Source organism: Notamacropus eugenii, chromosome 3 (genome assembly GCF_028372415.1).
Source record: "Notamacropus eugenii isolate mMacEug1 chromosome 3, mMacEug1.pri_v2, whole genome shotgun sequence".
In the NCBI taxonomy this organism is placed as follows: Eukaryota; Metazoa; Chordata; class Mammalia; order Diprotodontia; family Macropodidae; genus Notamacropus; species Notamacropus eugenii.
In genome coordinates this window covers 159,517,265-159,538,541 of record NC_092874.1, presented here as the reverse complement: position 1 = coordinate 159,538,541, position 21,277 = coordinate 159,517,265, and the positions used below count along the sequence as shown (strand labels likewise).

Genomic DNA, 21,277 nt, shown 5'->3' with positions numbered 1-21,277 from the left:
TGTTTCATCTGATACTAGTAAATTGTAAGCACTTTGACATGACAGATACCCTAATTTTTACAGCCTTTTATCGCTAGCACCAAGGAGAGTGCCTTGCTTTTGACAGGCACTGAATAACACAATCTTTAAAAGTCACTTTGAAGGGCTATGATCTCCATCTGACAGTTTGGAAAATAGAGGCACCTAAAGGGAAAAAAAAACTTGCCCAAGGTCATGTAATTAACAACCAAGATGCAGCTAAAACTTGGGTTCTCCGATTTCTTGTCCAGTGCATTGTATAATGTAGTATAACAGTTCATGAGATTCTTATAATTATAAATATGTTTGCTAAAAAGAGTATTTCCTTTTCCACTGATCAATGATATGAAACAAACAAAAACTTCAGGGAATGATTTAATAGCCACTTTATATATATATTTATATATACATATGCTAAATGAAAGTAAAGATGTCATTTTAAAGGGAAAATCTTATTTATTATCTGGAAGTCTTTCGCCCATGGAAAATAATGTCGATTTACTTATCTGAAAACATGGCTCTTTATTTAACTGAGAAATGAATAGCTCAAGTAACCTCAGATCTAGTAGAAGGATGGAAACCTTTTAAATACCATTTTCAAGCAATTTCCTTGAACTCATCTTTTATTAACAAGTTCTAAATCTTTTTATTTAAAAACTGCTCACACATATCGAATATTCCTTCATGGTCTTTCACACATGGGCTCTTAAACCTGATACTTCCTCCACTGGTGCTAGAGAATTAGGAAGCAAATACAAAAAGCATGTACCAAATATAAATACTACAATAAAAAGGCATGGCAAGTCACGTAGCAATAAAAAGAAGTACATAAAATAATTTTAGTTACCACATCCAATTTTCAAAAAAAAGGCCATTGTATTATAGACGAGTGGGAAATGATATAATCATTGTTTAATACTCTGTGAACATCTAGCATAGGCTAGGGAAAAGTATGTCAGGAATTTTTAATAGTTAAAAAAAATGATGAGAAATAATAATTAAATTACCTTAGTGTCCAATTTGGTAACATGCTCTCAGATATAGTGCTTTATAAGCACTCAGAGATTTATTCTTTTTTCTTAAAAAAACATTATTTAAAAGAACATCAGCATTCTAAAATTCATATGAAGTTGCTTTCGTTTGGCACAGAGTTTTGTCTTTTAGTAAAGGGATAATATATATGTACAGACAGACATCTATACATATAGATAGATTATAAATCTATTGTTTATATGTAGTTTATCAGATATATAGTATACTATATCTCTCTATATAGACTATTTCTACATTTATATTTAGTATCTCAGACAGAGAGTAGTGATAGAAAACAAGTTGAATCTAATGCTGGATGAGCTAAGTTGCTATTCGGTAATGTTAGCTCTCGTCTATTGATCCCAAACATCCCATGGAAGACAAAGAGCCCACCATCTTTTCAATGCCAGTATTCTATAAATGTTGCTGTAGGACATAGAATGTGATGCCCCCAAAGAACTAAGAATAATAAAGTATTTAAGATATGTATTTATTGCTAGAGGCTTATTGTCAAGCTTGAAATAGGATCATAGGGCTGTGACTAGAAGAGTCCAATTATCTCATTTTACAGTTGGGGAAACTGAGGCCTAAGGAAGTTAAGCAACTTGCTCAAGGTCGCACAGGTAGTGAGCATCAAAGGCAGGAGCTCATCTCATGTGTTTGGACTCCACAGCTAGTGTACTTTCCACTGTACTATGCTGTCTTCCTGTTAGTTTTTAGGTGTTATTTCAGTTCTCCACTATTTATAAATAGAGTCATATTATGGACATAGATTTATGGACTATTTTTAATAGCTATAAGGGATCTTAGAGGTTGATCTAACTCCTCATTGTACAATTCAGAAAACTGGACACCTGAGAGCCATACAAAGTAGCACATGTATCTAGGTATGTCCAGGATAAAAATCCAAATCTCTGGAAAGCCTCTCTAGAGTTTCAGACTTCCCCCAGAAAAGAATTTCATGTCACTAAGAAAATAAATGGATTAATCAACTTCATTTTTTTTTTTTGGAATGTTCCTTTTGAAGTTTTTTATTCTACCAAATAATTTCTTCTTTTCTTCTAAATTGCCTATGGGAACTGTCAAATTTGGTGATTCTTACTTGTCTGAATCATTTTTTAAAAAAATAACCAAAAACAATCTCAGCACAAACTATTTATTTCACCAATTATTTCTCTTGAAATCTTTACAGTTAATAGTATACTTGAGATTTTAATTAGTAATCAGTGGGTTATTACAATGCCATTTTAAAATGCAAATCTTTTTGTAACATTTAGCTACCTTTAAGATAACTTATGGTGATACTTTATAATATAGTCTTTTAAGTGACATTCATGAATCATTTCTTTTTATTTTAAAATAAAGTTATAGTATTTAAAAGTGGAATTCAAAATATATCAGATCAGAAGAATCAAATAAAGTCCTAGTAAAAAATGTCTCTATCCAGTATACTGGGATTTTCCTAAAATAAGATATAAAGAATCTGGATATACATTTTGCCCAAGAAAAAAATACATCTGGAAAACATTCCATATCCTCTTTATGGAAAGTCCAGGTGAAATAATAAGACAAGAAAATGAAGGCATTCTCTCTGGGATACAGCATGTCATGTGATTTTCTGGAGTCTTATAATCAAAAAAAAAAGAAATGATTTTCATATTCTTGAAATGTTGCACTCTGTGTAAAGACTGAGTCCACTTATTTTTGTCAGGGTAGGTATTCTGCAGTTCTACTCCATTGCGTGCCCCTTTAGACCTCTTTCTCATTACCCAGTCAATCTAAACTGAATGCCGTTATAGCTTTCATTCATTTGAAATCCCATAGCACTTGTTTTAGACCTTTATATAATTATTCATTCATTCATTCATCCATTTGTTTATGCACCTTCACATTCTTCCTTGAATTAGAAATATTTGCATGGCTTATCTTCTCTACTGGCCAATGAATAACATGCCAAGTCTGAGTGTTCTTTGTAGTATTTCATACAACTTCTTATGCAATATGCTATGTTGTAACCACTCAACACATTGTCTTTAAATGAGCAGGTTAATTTCTTGAATCTAGACTTTCCCATTTGGTTAGTGGGAATTAGCTTGACCAAAGGATTACCTTAATAAAATATATCCTTTATTTTCTGGCCAAGGAGAGCTACTTATAAAACAATCCCTTTTCCATTGGTCTCTAAGTCGTTACATTTTCAGTGTCATATAGCTTCAATGAAGAGAATACCCACACTTAGGAAATGGCAGATCTTTAATTTCAAGATTCAGATTTCTCATAATGTTCTAACAAGAAGGGCCTACAAAATTATGAGTCATCATGAAAATATTTTCATAGAAACTTGAGAGACAAACAGATTTGGATTATTTCCCTCATATGAATTAAAAGCATGGAGTATCTACTTCTGAAAAAAAGTAATTGGTGATAAGAGATTATTGCTTTGCTACGATCTGGCCATGAAAAGAAACCAATTCTATATAGTGATACATTTAATATTACTGCTAATAGCAATTAATAGTAATAATGATAGTAAAATCCATTATCTGGGCTATGTAAATATGACCATGCCTTTAATTAAGTCATCTAGGTAACTTCATAACCTTTTAAGTTAACCTTTTTGAATGTATAAACACATTTCAGTTTTGAAAAAAAATACAACAGGTCGAATTTGGATAGGTGGAAAAGAAAGAATGAGGAGGTCAAGGTATTCCAGGATGGGAGATAGCATTAATAAAGGTCATAAGTGAGCAGTGAATGTTCTAAAGACAGTAACTTGACTAGCCTGACTGAAGCATCAGACTGCACAGGACCAAATGGTGGTGATTAAACTTAGAAAATTGGGATAAAGCCAAATGCAAGAGCCTTAAATGCCAACATGTAGAAGTTAGACTTTCTTTTGTAGGTAATAGGGAACTAGAGAAGATTTTTTTTAACAATGGAATGTTTAAAGTATTAGACTAACAGTATAAATGAAGGGAGGTTAAGTTTTAATTTCAGTGATCTTTCAGGTGCCAGATGCCTCTATCTGCTATTTTAAAGTTCAATTCAATTAAATTGAACATTTATATCTATTTACTATATGCAAAGTGCTAGGGGATGGAAAGAAAATAATGAAAAGTTGTATCTATCCTTAAGGAGTTTACAAAATGCTCTTTAGGGGATAGAAGCTGTAAAAGCTAAGAAAATGCAAGATAAATTAAGGAAGGGAGATAGCTTGGGAGACTGAAAAAGGCTTCCCAAAGAAAGTGGTACCTGGGCAACCCTCAAGTGAAATTAAGGGTTCTAAGATAGCAGAAATTTTCTTCCTCTAGGAAGGAATCACAGCCCAGGCAGATTCACAGATGCTGGATATGTAATGCCAAGTTTGGAGAGCAAAAATTAATCCAGTTTGACTGGAATTTGGAATGATCGGAAGGAGGTAATGTGAAAAGTGTCCAGAAAAGTCAGCTAGATGTAGATTTTGAAGCATGCATTCACAAAAGCAACAGACAGCTGAGTATACATATACTTTTGCATCATAGATTCCCTTTGGTGAGAATGGTACCCTGGATGTCTTAGCTAGCCACTTCCTCAGTCTCTGATAGAGCAAACCTATGGCAACATTTCTGTCTTACACTTTATGAGGAGCACAGACGTGGACATATGAGTACAAAAATTAGTCAGTTGTCCACCCCACACCCCAACAAATGCACCTCCAGGGAGGTACAGAAAGTAATTTCATGTGAATGATGAAATATCTAGACATCCCAAATCACTGTGGCTGCTCCTAAAATAAGTTGGTTACAAATCTGCTCTCTTGAATTCCTTTTACTCAGCTCAATTGACTCCATACCCTCTGTCCACTAGCATGCAAATCTCTACCCTTACTAACTGCCTTATGGAGCAAGCTATGAGACAGTTAACATGATTTAATGTGGGATTGATACTGGGAAAACTTGGAAGAGGAAGAATGAGAAGAATGCAAGAGAGGCATTTGTAAGGAACAATAACTGGTGTGATGATTGATTCATGATGAAGTGGGACTTGGAAAAGGGAGAAATCAAAGTGAAGAAGTTTAAGCAAAAGGAAGAAAATGATAATATCTTGACACTGAAAGAAATAAAGAAGGCAAGGTAGGAATCAAATTTGGGCTGAAAGTGATGGACTTTGTATTTTACTTTTTGTGTTTTAGGTGATAGCAAGATAGCAATGATGAACAAATTTAGAAGCAAACATTTAAATTTAGAGACTGAATTTTCTGGTCTGGAAATCACCTGAATGAATGAGCCAGAACATATCAGAGACATTGCTCATTATTTTTTCATCGCATCTATACATCCAATGCTTAAAGAATGTGATGCTGATACAAACTTTTAGAAGCTCTGAAGTAGCCCTTAGTGAGAACGAATGATGATGCAGAATTTTTAATATAACACCCTCCCAATCCATTATGATTTGCATCTCTAGTATAACTTCAAGATTATGCAAAAGCAACAGGTGAAACAGTGTAGCACTAGGCTTTCATTTCAGAGAAATTGAGGGAGTCATTTTGATTGTTTCATCACGCTTCTCACAGAACATTCTTCTTGCATAGAGTGATAGGTGCACTGTGGGTCACAGTGAAGCCTTTGCAAATGGGTAAGTAAGTTCGTTGCTTGTGGGACATAAAAGTAAAATAGAATATTAATATGGAAACAGATGCATGCCATGTGTTACTGAACTACTCTTTCTATGAATCAATTGAATTAAGATTGACACAGATAACTTTTGCTAACCTCCACTTTTGGTTTTCCTTTCCTTATCTTTCATTCTTTCATTTATTTTTCCTTTCTTCCTATATTTCCTCTGAGACTTCATATTGTATATACATAGTTTGGTATTTTTTTAAAATGCTCTGTTATTCATTATTTCAAAGCCATGTCATCGCACACTAAAAAAAGTACCATAGATCACATAAATTCAAGCAAATAATTTGTAAATTCTTCTAGGTCTGAGGAGAAGCAGTGTGTTATATTGGATAGGGAGCTAACTTTAGGGCCAGGAAGACCCTAGTTCTAGTTCTGCCTCTGAGGCACGCTGGCTCTCTGACCCTTAGGAAATCACTTAACCTCTTAAGGCTCTAGGTATTAAAGTTTAGTCTCTCTTAAGATGCTTCCTATAGTTGTGAGTATTTTTTAATGTTTCAAGTGTCTCTAGAAATATATTAAAATATTACTATAAAAAAGGGTGTTAACCTCTTAAAATATTTTCTCTTTATGTTATAGCACATGACTATGTCTAAAACATATTAAGTTATACCACTTTATCAAAAATCACAGTCTCTGCATATGATTTTATCTGTCCCTGATTTCTCCTGAAAAGTCTCTATTACATATTGGCCATATAAATAATTAAATCTCTGTTTGACTTTCTGTCTTTTACTTCCATAATATTCCACTTAACCAGTCTACTTGCCTATTTTGTCTGCCCCTCCTGCTGACAGACAGTAGCTCTTTTATGTCAAAGAAAATGTTTTATGTGGATTAACTACCATCTGCTGAATTCACAGCAAATCATTTTGTAGTTAAGACTGCTTTATAAATGATGCAACATATAATTGCTAATTCTGGAATACGAGTGTGTGTTTGCTCTTCTGATTATTTGTCTGTAAGGAGTTAGAGTGTGGGGCATTAAAGACAAACTAAAATGAGAATAAGGTTCATTGATAGCTGAGGAGGCTTTTGTAGTGAATTTCAGCTGCCTCTTCATCTAAATAAATAATCCTTATAGTCCATGAACACAATTAAAGGGCCCTACAAAAGGGGTATGGCATGGGTCGAAGACTGTAGCACTGAATTTTGAAGAGAATGTGAATTGTGGACAGGCAGTACAATCAGAAAGCTGTGTTCCACGTTACAAGGTTCCAATTATACCACAGCAAAGAAATTTGCAAAACTATCCACTACAGGAAAAAAAGTAGATCAATGAAAGAGAAAAGTAATACCTAGATTCATATTTATACTACAGTCTAGTGCTGAATAGAAGGCTATGAACTACTGGGAAAAGTACTCTTTATTTGACAAGAATAAATCACACAAGAAGACATTACAACAGAGTTATATATGGTGAGGCTTTTAATGTTTTTCTCTGAAGACAATAGACTTCATGAAGAAAAACTATGTCACTCTGCAAGGACATTTGAATTATAATTGAAGTTTGAATGACAGCCTCTTAATTTGGATACTGTTTAATATTTTATCACTGCCTGTATCTGTCCTGTCTTGAATTATCATTTAGTGTGTCCCAGATAAGAAACATAGCCCTTTTAAAATCTTTAGTTCATGTTTCCTACAAATAAACTTTACAAATTATGTTTAAATATTCTTTTGGCTGGGATTTATTAGGAAAAAGGGCTTGACCATCATCTTGCTCAGACAAACTGTGGTAAATGAATGGAAGAGAGTGCTACTGGACAATGAGGAAGAATGAACATGAGATTTTAGAAAAGTAAGAGACTTTATGGAATGATCTGTTATAAGGAAAGCATAGCCAAAAGAACAACATACAAAATGAATGCAATAATAGAAATGAGAAAGCTACAAGAGAAAAAAAATCTTATGCTATAAATAATAACTGCTCAATTAGTTGATTTTTCTTAGGTGTTTTGGGAGACTGTACTGGGGATCAGGAACTCTGTGTATGTTAAAGAGTTTCTACTGACTCAAACAATATATGCTCATGAAATATTTTTTTAAGTTAATAGCAAAAAATGATTTTGATGACATAGACATTGTATTTAAGGAGGGGATTTTGTTAGCAAGTTCTGTTATGTCTTATATTTTATTTTCTAACAAAGTAGAGCTTCTTGAATTAGAAAAGTACAATTCCATATCCAAATCAATAAGAAAACAGGCCTAAATTGGTTAGCTTTTTGGAAGTAGAAATTTGTTAAATGCAAGGTATCACTGGTATAATGTAACCAGAGATGTAAACTAGAGATGTGTTCCCTTTCCTACCACTTTTGAATTTGCAATAGATAATTGTAAGCCTAATGGATTATTGGAACCAAACAAATGTAAACTAAAAGAGCATGTAATATGAACTAATAAAAGAAGAGTCTCTGTACATTTATTTGATATTTCTCTTCTCATAGCAAAAATTTGAAAAATGTTTTAGGAAAATGTGGTTATCAAAATTTGATCTTATTAACTGTTCAATTAGCTTTCATTTCATGTAGAAGCATTCTTAACAAAAGATAAACATCTTCAATGCATCCCTACTTTTGTTATAATTCCCAAACATCAAATAATTATGACATCTGCCTTTTTTAAATTGTTAGCTGTGTTAACTAGAAACTCTAAAATGCAATTTAACATTAGTCTTGATATTTCTATTACTTGTATAGCACCTGTCTCTATCTGACAAGCAGACTACCTTGTATTAAAAAAAAGTTTAAGTTCAACCTCATAGTGGGAGTGTGGTTATGGAAATATTGGGGCTATTGCTCATCTGTAGATGCCATATAAAAGAGAATGGTAACCTGATAGATTTACCTGTTACTGAACTAACCACAGTCTTTTAATGACAAAAGAGAAAAGTCTATACTTCCTACAAGAACCTGACTGATAACAATCACAAATACTGTGTCCTGTGGCTGAGTTGATCTTATTCCTATTCCTGTAGCTCCCAGAATTCCAGTCACCCAAAATTCATATTTTTAAATAAAATGACTTGAACATCTGAAATGAGCATACTCCTTACTATTTTTGTAAAAAAAATTTAATCGATTGCATATTTTGATCAATGGCTTTTATTCTGAATCACTGCCAAATGGATTCCTGGTGTAACTGAATGAGTGGTTGGAGTCTAGCATAAACATTATCTATTATGATTTCAGCATTCATATAATAGTCAGCAACATCCTTCTCTCATTGAAGTTTCATATTAAATGGATGATGTAATTATGTTTCCATTTCAACACAAAATTATGATCACTTAAAACCTGTAAAGATAATAATATTATGGAAGAGCGAGTGATTAAAATATGATTTTAAAATATGAATTTTTATCCATATTTTAATCATTCACTGTTCCATAATATGAACTAATTTGATTTTTCCCAATAGTGGCCAAAAGACTACTTATTAACTTCTTTTTGTGAAAGTTGTGTTAATCCTTTATATAAATTTCTAAGGCCTTGTGCTATATAAAATGTTTCAGTTTTAGATATACTAAAAAGTGTAACCTCCAAAACATTTTCAGTTCTTTAAAAAAAGTTATAGATCTTATTTTGCATAAAAAGTTAAAATTGAAATTCTAATTGACTATCGAGACTAAGAATCTAGACAGAAATAATTTGGATGAGTGAAAATGATGACAATCTAAAAATCTCAATTAAAATTTTTAAACCCTTCTTTCATGGAACCATTTATCAAAGCCACAAACCAACTTTCCCATAGGAGTATAGCCTTGCCCATGTCCAGTAGAAACATGATGAACTTGGACTACATAATCTTAAAATGCATAATTTTACTGTAATTTAAGGCTATTCAATTTTAATACTTCAAAAGAAATATTACAGTAAGGCAAGTCTGCCAGTCAGTTGTATCAACCATAATAATGAATAGTAATAGCAAACAGGAATTTATCTAAACCTGAAGCTGTTTTATCCATCGGAGGCTGACAATTAAAAATGAGGACATTCTTTCACAACTTAGCTACTTACATATTGCAATTACTGACTTTTTTTAGACCTAGAATTTTAAGTCATGCTTGGAGTGTTATTTTATCTTAATCATCCAATAAAATCCAAAGTCTCGGCAAATTCATCTCTAATTCTTTTATTTATTGAGGAAAAAAACAGAAAAAGCCTTCTACACAGAATAAATTTTTATGAATGACTGATCTTATCTCTCCTCCCCTCCCCCCAAAAGATTAATTCTCTTAATACTTCAATATTTCAGTCATTCTGCAATACTTCCATTTATGCAGGTCATAATCCATCTACATCTTCTCTTCCTGAGTGTGACTCTTGGCCATGTTCTATTATAGTGTTTCCCTCGAGGATCTATGCAGTACTCTGGAGGTCTTTCTTTTAGATCATTTTAGACCTTATGGGTATCAGTCTGACACTGTGATCATTAATCCAGTCTAATTCCATCAGAGGGATGATTCTCCCTTACTTCTTAATATTTTCTGATCATACTTGTCTTTGATGATGTACAGTGCCCCACATCTTCTATGTAAGTCACCACTGAAAATATGTTGTAGCCTTCTCCTATCTATCTTGTCCCTCCATTGATTTGGGGTCACAGAAAACTGGGATTTCTCAGATATCATGATGTTATAAAATTCATAACCATATGACATTATCAGAGTCATATAAAATCAGTTATCTGTGTGAATTCATACTATCAATAAGTTAAAACTCATATCAATATCAAAATCAAATTAGAAGAATTAATATGGATAAGATGACATTGAATACAATTTCAACCACCTCAAATCAATCTAGTCAAACAAATGAACAGTTTTTTTTAAAATGGGACATTGAAGAAGGTAAAATTATTGACCTTGATTATAACAATAAGATATAAAAGGTCAACTGATGTAAAATATTTGCCACATCAACGATCCCAAAATTACCTTACTCAGAAAAAACTTGATTTTGCCAATCAAAGAAATGTGTTTGCTAATAGCAATGCCAATTAAAATAAATATTTTATAAGGATAGTCAAGGAAGATTATGAGTAATGTCACATCATAACTCAGTAAAAAAATCTGTAAAGATGAAGGCAAGTTCATAGAAATCTTGTTATGAAAGGTAACTGATCCTTTCCCAAGAACATTTAAAATTTGGTTAGATAGTAGGACTACCAATAGATAGAAAATGGAACTTATTTGTCAGCAATTTTAAAATGATTTTTTTAAATTTATTACTTTGGAGCAAGCCCATTTGGGATGTGATATCTTAATTTCTAATGTAAAAACCAAACAAATATTGAAATAGCAATTAAGAAGATGTAATCTGAAGCAGTGACTGGGCTATGGCAATTAAGAGGGCTATACATTCTTGTGGAGATATATACTATTGTCCCACAGGATATCTTATATGGGTTCCAGATGGAAAAAGAATTCCCCATAGTCAGTGATAATTCTCAGATACTCCAATTGATCAATGATATGGAGATGATTTTATTGTCACAGATTTTACAGGACTAATCATGTATATATTCTATAACTCATCATTCATGTTCCCACTATTTTCATTGAAAATTTTCAAGTTGTTAACATTTACAAGCTATACTTATTGAGAATAACAGTTTAATTTCTAAATGGCATTCTTATTTTATGGTTCCAAAAAGTCATGGTTTAATATGATGATATTGGATTAAAAGGTGAATCTCATTAAAAAATGTTCTGAATGGGTAAACCTGGAAAAGATAAAAAGAAAACATAGATACTAGTGGTATAAAGAAGTTTTCTTTGATTTCTGGTGGCTATGTGTGATGGTAAAAAATAGCAAGATTCTTGGGCACCTGGGAAATCAGTCTTTGAGAAGTACCCAGAAAAAGAACCATGTCTAAATGTTCATTTCAGTTTCATATTAAAAAATTGTTTCTCATTGATTTCCTTTGGCACAGCTTTGTGATTTTCCCTGAAAGTGTAGAAGCTGTTTTCCTTTCAAACTCTGCAGCAGATATATGGACTTATGCTTCTGAGTCTTTTTTGTTTTTTTGATATCTGTCAGCAGACAGACTTCTTTTGAAGTGTATATATTATGTTGGTTTAATAAAGCCTTGTTTCCTTTTTCAGCTTCTCCATGGGTTGATAAAACTCGAACACCAAACAAGATTGATCTCTATGATGTACGCAGAAGGCCATGGTAAGATAACATGCAAAAAAGAAGCAAGAGAGTATTGCCCATTTTGTAGAAAAGTAGGTTCTTTTTTGCTGCCACCATTAGAGGCAATGTAGCATCTTGAGAAGAACACCAGTCCTAAGGAATCAGGATGAGATGAATTCAGTTGCCTACTCTAATATTTATTAATATTATGAACTGCTCTAACTTTACCTCTCTGAGCCTCAGGTCTTTATATATATAAAATCAGATAATTATACTGTCTCAAAGAGTTGGAGTTTAGAAAGTGCTTTAGAAACCTTGAAGTGCTATATGCATTGATGTTATTATTACTTTGGCATAGAGGGATTATGGCATTGCATGTAGAAAACTGTCCATCAAGTCAGGAAGACCTAGGTTAGGTCTTGTCCCTCACATATATTGGCTCTTTGATCATGGGTAAATAGATCAGATTCTCAACTCTTTCAGCATGTGTCCAAGATTGTAATTTACGGAGAACATGCTGACCAGCATTAATAGATGTAGTTTCCTCACATGGCAGTTCCCAGTACCACTGAAATCATAGGTACAGAGCCAATCCCTATCCCTATTATTTTGACTAACAACATGATGAATCAGTAAATCATTTGAGCGGCTTTCTAACATAAGTTCAGTTAAAGGCATGATAAATTATGTTCACTAAAGAATATTGGGGTAAAACTAATCATGAGAACTAGGATTATTGATCCTTTTCATTTAATATTACCAGATACACGAGTTTAAATGATTATATTCAATGCTAGTATTGATGCTTTTTAAATCATAGGAATCTCCATAGAGAGCTCCCCCCAGAGAAGAGGGCATTGATATGGACAAGAGACAGGTCATCTCTACCCCTAAATTGCTGAAGCTGGTCTCAATGTACCCCAAAAGTCATCCCTTGCCATTTGATTTAGTATAATTCAGGAAGCATATGGTAACTACTTAATAACTACAACACAGGAAGGACCAAGTCAATTACGTCAACTGATGAAAATTTTTTTTACAACTTTGTGATAATTAAATGTAATTTTCCCTCCCTATGCAAAACCATGTTAAGTAGGAAAAAAATTACAAGCATATATTATGAGTTTACTTAGAATTATAACGTCATCCTCCTGTCTTTAGTGTTTGCAAATGTACTGCATTATGTGATATTACTTGTTCCTTCAAAGTATTCTTAAATTTCAATCCTCCTTTAAAGCTGTTATCTTCAGGGTATTATTTAAATATAATGCAATTTCATACTGTTGTCTGCCTAAATGGATTTGGAGGATTGAATCTTATGCTTCTTCTCATGGTTCATATGAATAAGGAACAAAAATAATATCTTGAAAATAAACACAAATTAAATGGGGAGTACTATATTGGAGGAATGGCAGCATGAACATCTCTGTGACCCTGATTTCAGAGTTTCTGAAATCCCCTCCCTTTGTGAAGAACTTTAACCATGGACATGACATACATAAATTATGTAGTGTTAACTTACAAATGCAACTCTAAATGTTAAAGGAGATTTTAAAACCCACTTTTGTGGGTTTTGAAATAATAAATAATAATTATTAAATATAATGTATTTTATATAATATTTAATGTTATATAATATGTTATATTTATTATTTTATTTTATGTAAATAATATTTAATATAACAAATAACATAATAATAAATAATAAATGTATCATTCCATGTGTAGCTTTTATTAGCTTAACTTTATATTTTTGTTTCCCCCTCTTCATACAATTCAACATCTTTGACAGACTATTTTTTTCCCTTTAAAAGGACTTAGTATAGTCCTTGTACAGAGCAAGCATGTAACTGTTTTTTCTTAATTCAATCAAAATGAATTGCATTGAATTAAGTTATGTAAACTTAAGTGTACAAAGCTGAATGATCAGATTTTACCTTTTAGTTCAGTCAATTCTTAGTAAAACTTTTTCCCCCTTTCATATTTAAAAATATCCTTTGCAGGTATATCCAAGGAGCAGCATCTCCCAAAGACATGCTTATTCTAGTTGATGTGTGAGTATTTTAATATTTCATACATTTCTTTTGAATGAAGACCTTGTTCCTATTGTATCAGAGAACTGAAAAATGGTACATCATAAAAGACCCAATATTTAGAGTAATTGTTAAGGATATAGAGGGAAGGAATTATATACTTCAAAAAAAAAACATACCCTATGAGACTTGAAAGAATTGCTTTTGAATTAAAGACTGTGGTTCCTGGCTCAGAGGTGAGCTTTCTATGAGCTACATCTGCATTTTCAATTTTCATTCTGTATCCTGAGTAACTCTATTATGGAAGTTATGTAAGTACTTATTTCTGAAAACAGGGGGAATGTGTTTTAGTACATGCGTGGAGCCACATTGCTTCAACTACACATACAGTCTAGCATTAATCCATTTGTTTAGATTTTATTACCAAAATTGGCAAACGTTAAATACTCAGAATTTCATAAAAATGAAATAAAATTCAGAAGCTAGGGGATTTTTATATGTGACCTTCTCATCAGGGAAATTAAAACAAATGAAGTTTTTTATTTATATTGAGGATTTCTTTTTGCATTATCCAATGAAGCAGAAGAGTCAGTTTTCATAAAACCATCTCTTTTACAGTAGAGGCTTGATTTATGAGAAGAACACTAAAGGATCAGGGAAATGAGTTTGGAAAACTCCAAATTAATTTACCTTGGAGAAAAAGGAATCTATTCCTAGATCTTTTTGCCTCATTAGAAGAGGTAGCATTTGATGTTATAAATACAGGGAAATGGCACGTACCTGGTTTTGTGAACATTTGTAATTTTCCCCAACTTAAAGTTTGCCCTGAAGCAAACTAGTTCAATTTATCTCTCTAAAAGCTTATAAACCAGACTGAGAAAGATAAGGGAGAGTAACGGATAAGGGAAAAAAATGCTAGAATGTGAATTCTCAAGGTCTCTTGTGTAAATGAAATAAAGATATGTTATTTTGGCTAGACTGTTCTTCTCATTCCATCTGTATCCTGGTTCAGACTGTTAAGCAATACTGGCTACTCCTTGAGAGCAAACTTGAATGCTGATGAAATCTATTCTTTCTGGAAAGAATGGTTTTGGAAATGCATTTGTATTAGATTTAGGATAATCAATTACAGGACTAGAAACTGAATTCAATTGTCCAAAGGGAAAAAAAAGCACATGAAAAATACATAGTATTGGTACTACAACTGTGTAGTATGGGAACTACATACTATGACTCCAGTCATTGGTCAGTGTTGAGAGAGAAGGACATCAAGAGAATATTTCAGGGAGGACTGCATTTAGGTAGCCAGTGAACCGGCATGGGAAAGGTCAGGATAAAAGAGCCAATGAAGGAAACAAAGATGGAGTATTCAAAGAGATAAGAGATCAATCAGTAAAATAAAATGTCACAGAAACCAGGGAGGATCAAGCCGGAAAAGAGACTTGATCTATTAGATCTATCAAAGATCAAGTTGCATTCTATAGTGTGCTCACGTTATATTCAGGTTTTCTCATACTATGCATTCTGAGTAGTAGTTTAAATTAAAATGGCAATGTAAACTAGTGTTTTCAGGGGGAGAGATACAGTTATATTATTAAGGTAAATGACAGCTATTAGCAATGTGCAATTGTCAAAAATAATTCTAAGAAACAGAATTAAGGCAAATATACTTTTACAAAGTTGATTGAATTAACAGCAACATTTGTGTATACATCAATATACAATACATATAAAATATGTACATGCCATAGTGAATCCCTGCATCCCTATTTGACATGTAGCTTGAGAAGCTACTGAGGAATTCAAAATTATCCTTGTATTCTAATTTCTTTTATGTAGAACAAAAAGGTAAATAAAAATTAGTTTCCTTGCTAACATTTTTCCCATTAAATATCCTTTACAGTGATTTACTTTTCAGAAATGTTGAATAATTATGATAGCCTCAAAAAAACTTCTTGAATTAGTTATAACTCCTGAAATTATAGATTTCATTTAATATCTGTTTTAATAACATTAATGAAATGGTTTACATGTTTATTTTAGGAGTGGAAGTGTCAGTGGATTAACTCTGAGGCTGATTCGTACTTCCGTCTCTGAAATGCTGGAAACCCTTTCTGATGATGATTTTGTGAATGTAGCTTCAGTGAGTATCAACTGATTACTTTTTCCTCTATTTAAAAAACAAACAAAAATGGTTTCTACTTATATTATCTATGGCAACTGTATACTCAGAATAGTTTCATAGTTTTATCACATATACATCCAAAAAATTTTTGCTTATAATAGAAATTTTGAGTACTCAAAAGAAATCACATAATTGTCAAGATGCACTAACCCAGGTATAATCTCACCTCCAGCAGTAGTCATATTCTTATCTCCAAGTACAACGGGTGGTCTTCCACCTCGGTTCAAACTACCTCTGGTCGGGGCATCACCTGGTAGTACTGTGGCCATCTTCATGTTCATTTTTAGCAAGTTATTAATTTCCATGAAGATTAGCTCTTAAAATGTTACAATTTAGTCCATTAACACAGTGGATAATGTACATTCCAATACTCTGATTTTTTTCTCCAAAATCCAATTTAGATTATTCCATTTTGTAATTCTCATGGAAGACATTGTTTAAAACTTTGTAATGTTTAGGGTCCCATTAATATTTAAATCCCATAATATGCTGTTGCTCCTTAGTAAAAGGGGGGAAGAGAAAATTGGAAGGATAGATAGATGCCTGACAAACATTGTACTTTATGGATTTGTATTGATGCGAGTTTTTTTTTTTTTTTTGATGATGGATGTGTATCTGCAAATGGATATGGCTCCAAAAATATAGCACGTAGATGGAAGGAAAATGCTAAGAAAAATTGAAATATTTTACTCATATGCTGATTTTCTCTAGAACAGTCTAGGAGCATGAAAAGATCACATCAATATATATTTCTTGATACAATTAAGATGAGAGTGAAAGCTAAAAGTCCCAAATTAATCTTTTACTGAAAATACTTGCTCAGAAAGTGGAGATCATTAGAATTCAATGTTTTGTCTCTGAACTGTTGTTGTTAGGTAACATGTTAAGGTTTACAAAGTGCTTCATTTAGGAAAAAAAAAAAAAACCTTGTGAGCTAAGTAGTGCAAATATTTCCTTCTTCAGAAGAGGAATGTTTGTAGAGACCAGGTCACTTGCTCAGTCTCACCTTTTTAGAAGTTTGGAAGCTGGGATTCAAATCTAGAGTGCACAACTTTGAGCCCAGTGCATGCGTTTCTGTGTGTGCGTGTGCATGTGCGTGTGTGTGTGTGTGTGTGTGTGTGTGTATATGATATCAGATTTTGCTGCTGAAATTGTTGGTTTTGGTCCTTCTTTCTTGAAGAGGACCATTGACATAGTGAGGGTGTTGTCCTGACTTTCGAGTACATTGAAATTAAGGGAGGCAGAGCTGAGTACTCATCAGCCTCACTCTCTCTCCCAGAGACATCAAAGTCCAGTGGCAAGACAAAAGTTGAGACAACTGGTGATGGCTCAGTGCTTTTGAAAGAGGAGTTAACAAGGGAGGGGTGTCAAACTCAAGTCCAAATAGGAGCTACTAGTCCATTCATAGAGATCCCTGTGAGCCGTATACTGACTTAGAAAACTACCTATTGACATTATCTCTAAGCTTTATTTTGTTAAATATTTCCCCCAAATATTTTAATTTTTTTCTGGCTGCACTCAGGAATGTCTCAGGCCACTGGCAATGTGGCTGACTCTTCTAAACTAGAGGAAATATTTGTTCGAAATAATAGCATACTGGAGAAGGCTGTCTGTTATTGAATTAGACTGTTAGTTATGTCTAATATAGCCTCTTTATCATGTCCCAGAAGTGTGAGTATGGCTTTAAGCTATTTAAGCTTTTAAGTTTAAAACTGCACTAGGTCTTTTGGGACAACCTGTTTATGAAACAGACCTTCTCTTATCCCACTAGATACTGTATGAAGTAAGAAGCCAGGCTCTAATATTAACAGAGATCATTTTAACTTCCAAAATCATGTTGCAGTTAGACTATAGGAGAAAAAGGTCTGAATAAAACTATCCCAAAATTTTAAAACAGTCTTAATGTTTATTATTATTTTGTTGTGAATGCAAATTCATATCACTCTTTAAGATATGGGTCCTTAACCTCAGGTCTATTATTATGGTGGTGGTGGTGATAGAGGTTGTTATCATCATTCTTATAATTGCACTGAAATGTAATTTGTTTCTCTTGTAATATATATTTTATGCCTTTAAAATATTCTAAGAAGGGTAGGGATCCATTCCATAATCTCTTCTCTCTCTGTCTCTCTCCCTCTCTCTGTCTCTCTCCCTCTCTCTGTCACACACACACACACACACACACACACACACACACACACGCACACACGCACACACGCACACACACACATTTTAAAGTATCTTTTTCACCAGATCCCAGAGATGTAAAGAGAGCTGACTTTGAAGTGAGAGGACCTGAGATCAGAGGCCAACTCTGCCACTTACCATGTGTATAACCCTGGGCAATTCAATTAACTTCTCAATGAAGGAATTGGGCTAGGTGACCTCCAATGTATCCTCCAGCTCTAATTCTGTGATCTTTAATGCTACCTAGGGAGTCAGGCATTATTAATTTATCAATTCTTATGGGCTGTGAGCCACCCCTTGAAAACCTCTCTGAGGAAATTCTAGAGTTGCTTTGGATGAAAAACTAACCACCCTGCACCAGAGCATAGGCATAATCAATTATCAGATCCAGAGTTGAAAGCCTCTCTAGCTTGAGAATGACATGTCAGGCTTCATAGTCCATGGCGCAAAGCGTTGGAAGACTCAGGGTCACCTCCACACCAATCAATTCATCGACAAGCATTTATTGAGCACCTACTAAGTGCCAGGCCCAGCTAGTTGCTGGGGTTATAAAGGCAAAAAATGAAGATCCCCATACTGTGAAGAGGTACTGCAAGAGGAAAAGGGCAGTATATTTAGTGGGGGGAAAACAGACTGAATTTGGAATCAGTTTATTAGAGTGTGAATTCTCTCTTTATTACTTATTATCCCTGTGACCTTGGTAAAGTCACTTCTATCTCACTTTTTGTCATCTTTCAAATGAAGGAAACTAGATTGGGTGGTATTGAAGGTACTCTTCATTATGATCATTATTTTTCACATGTTATAGATGAGGAATTGGCGGTTTAGGGATGCTGAAGGACAGACCCACACAATAGCTAGTAATTCGTTCTTGTTCCACATTTCCCCAATAAAAGTCAGGCAGCTTTAAAGACAGAGAACAATGGAATTTGTGATAACATAAAGGCTGTTGTTTTTTCTCCAAAATGTAGTTCTAAGAGGAAAAATTTTTTTACCAGAAATATAAATCAGCAATTCAACCGTTTGACATTTCCTGGAGTTTTCCTTAATTAAATAAAAGGAATTGTTCATCAGTAAAACATACTCTACTTTATTTATTTTCTGACAGTTTTTAAATCCTTACCACTTGACTTTCCTTAATTATTTGATTTAGCTTGACTGTGTCTGTTGAAAATGAACAAATACATTTAATTTGTTACTTGCAAACAGAAGGGAGAATTCAGCTGATTTGGGATACTTCAACCAGCTATTGCAAATTAAAATAATGTGTTTTCTTATTCATTATTTATAAATAATTTCCCAAATCTATAGGAAGTTTTCTCTAGGATCTTTGAAATTCTTTTGAAAAAGATTGTTTTTGCTTTGGAGTTATTGAAGTATGTGTAATTTAGGGTTTTTTTTTTAATTTTTGTATGCAAAAGGTTGGGGAAAACTGTTCTACATTGTAAAGTCACAGTGTGGAGTTATTGGAAATAAACCCAGGTTAAAAGTCACATGTGTATGAATTCTTTACCTCTTGCAGATCTTGCTCTCCAGTGTATATTCTGACAGTAGTAAGATGGTGCAGAAGTTTTTTTTGGTTGTGGTTGGTTCAGGTACGAGTTAGATTAGATCATCTCTGCAATCTCTGACAATTCTGAGATTCTGAGTCAGTAATCAAGAAACAGTTCTCTTTTTGCTCATGTTGAACGTGAGACTCACTGTAGCACTAAAATAACCACCAGTATATTTGCAAAGGGTTTAACCATATCAAGGTAACCTGTTGGCAGCCATGTCCTTTTCTTACTGACATTTGCTTTGTCTCACCACCATATTTCACTGCTTTGGAATTGATGTGGATTCATGTATTTAAACAAACAAAAAAAATGCACATACACACACAAAGTGATTCTTTTTATAATGTTTGCTGTTGACTCACTTTATTTTGAATTTTAAGAATAAATCCGTAGGCTTCTTCATATAGCATTCTTTGCTTTAATTGGGAATTACAGTAGGCTGAAGCTTTTAGAGACATTGAAGAAACATTTGAAATTCTTCTAAAAGAAAGGTAAAACACTGTCTCTAGAAAAGAATTCTGGATGCTTTTACATTTGGGGATGTTCTAATTCCCTTTGTTTAATGATCACAGAATAGAATTTTATGAAACTGGAGATTTAAAACTCAAGGTTGTAAAATGTGATTTTACCCATTCCCCCCAGAATTTGATTGTACCAGGAAACCAACAGTAGGGCTTGAAGTGTTTCATGCTGCAGCAGTGCCTGGTAATGAGGTGCTGAATTAACCTGAGGGTTTTTCTTCCACTTAGCTCTTCCAGCAAGCTGTCCTGCGAAGCCCTCATGTAAGCTCTTCATACTCACACCTGAGATGTAGGGATTTAAAGTCCTGTCAATCATCCCTAAGAAGTGACAGTACAATTTAATCAGTCATATAAAAAGCTCACCCAGAGATCCTTATGAACCACAGCCAGAAATACCAATTGGCTACTTGCTTCTGGTTTTGTATTTTTAAATTTCTTATTTATTCTAAGAAGAATGATTGCCATGCTCTCCGTGAACCCCCTAAGTGCTGTCAGGGTTACTGCTCTATCCTCTTCCTGGATATGCTTTTCTGCTGTCTCTAGGGCTGTGCTTTGTTGCTGAAAGAGAGCCTGCTGTTCAAGAAAGCTTAAATGTAAGAGTAATATAGCAGTTTTTCCGCTAATCCAGTTATATGCTTTGATAGCAGTAAATGGCAGATGATAGGGGCAGCAATTCAATCCCAGCATGCTCTGATTTACAGACTAGGTTTCCAATGTTGACATGGGGAGTGTAATTTGTTTATGATTGTGTGTAGGCTGGGGGTTTAGAAGACCTCTCCTGCAAACCTGTGGAAGATGAAAGGCAAATACGAACTAGTTAAAACCACTATGTTAAAGGTCAGCACTGTAGGGCTTTTTGTCATTCATTCTAACATTACACAACATCAGAAAAGATCCAATAAAATCATGGATTTCTTACCTAGAAAATAAATGTGAAATAC

The 21,277-nt window shown here is 33.5% G+C and overlaps 1 protein-coding gene across 9 annotated transcripts in view; it reads left to right on the top strand.

Annotated features, from left to right (window-relative positions):
- CACNA2D1 (calcium voltage-gated channel auxiliary subunit alpha2delta 1) overlaps positions 1 to 21,277 on the top strand; it is a 691,308-nt gene that overhangs the window by 542,954 nt on the left and 127,077 nt on the right. For all 9 annotated transcript variants that reach the window (XM_072653215.1, XM_072653214.1, XM_072653213.1 and 6 more), the window contains 3 exons: positions 11,824 to 11,893; positions 13,858 to 13,908; positions 15,931 to 16,030. In XM_072653215.1, coding sequence (XP_072509316.1) covers positions 11,824 to 11,893; positions 13,858 to 13,908; positions 15,931 to 16,030 — 221 coding nt within the window. The remainder of the gene's footprint in view (positions 1 to 11,823; positions 11,894 to 13,857; positions 13,909 to 15,930; positions 16,031 to 21,277) is intronic.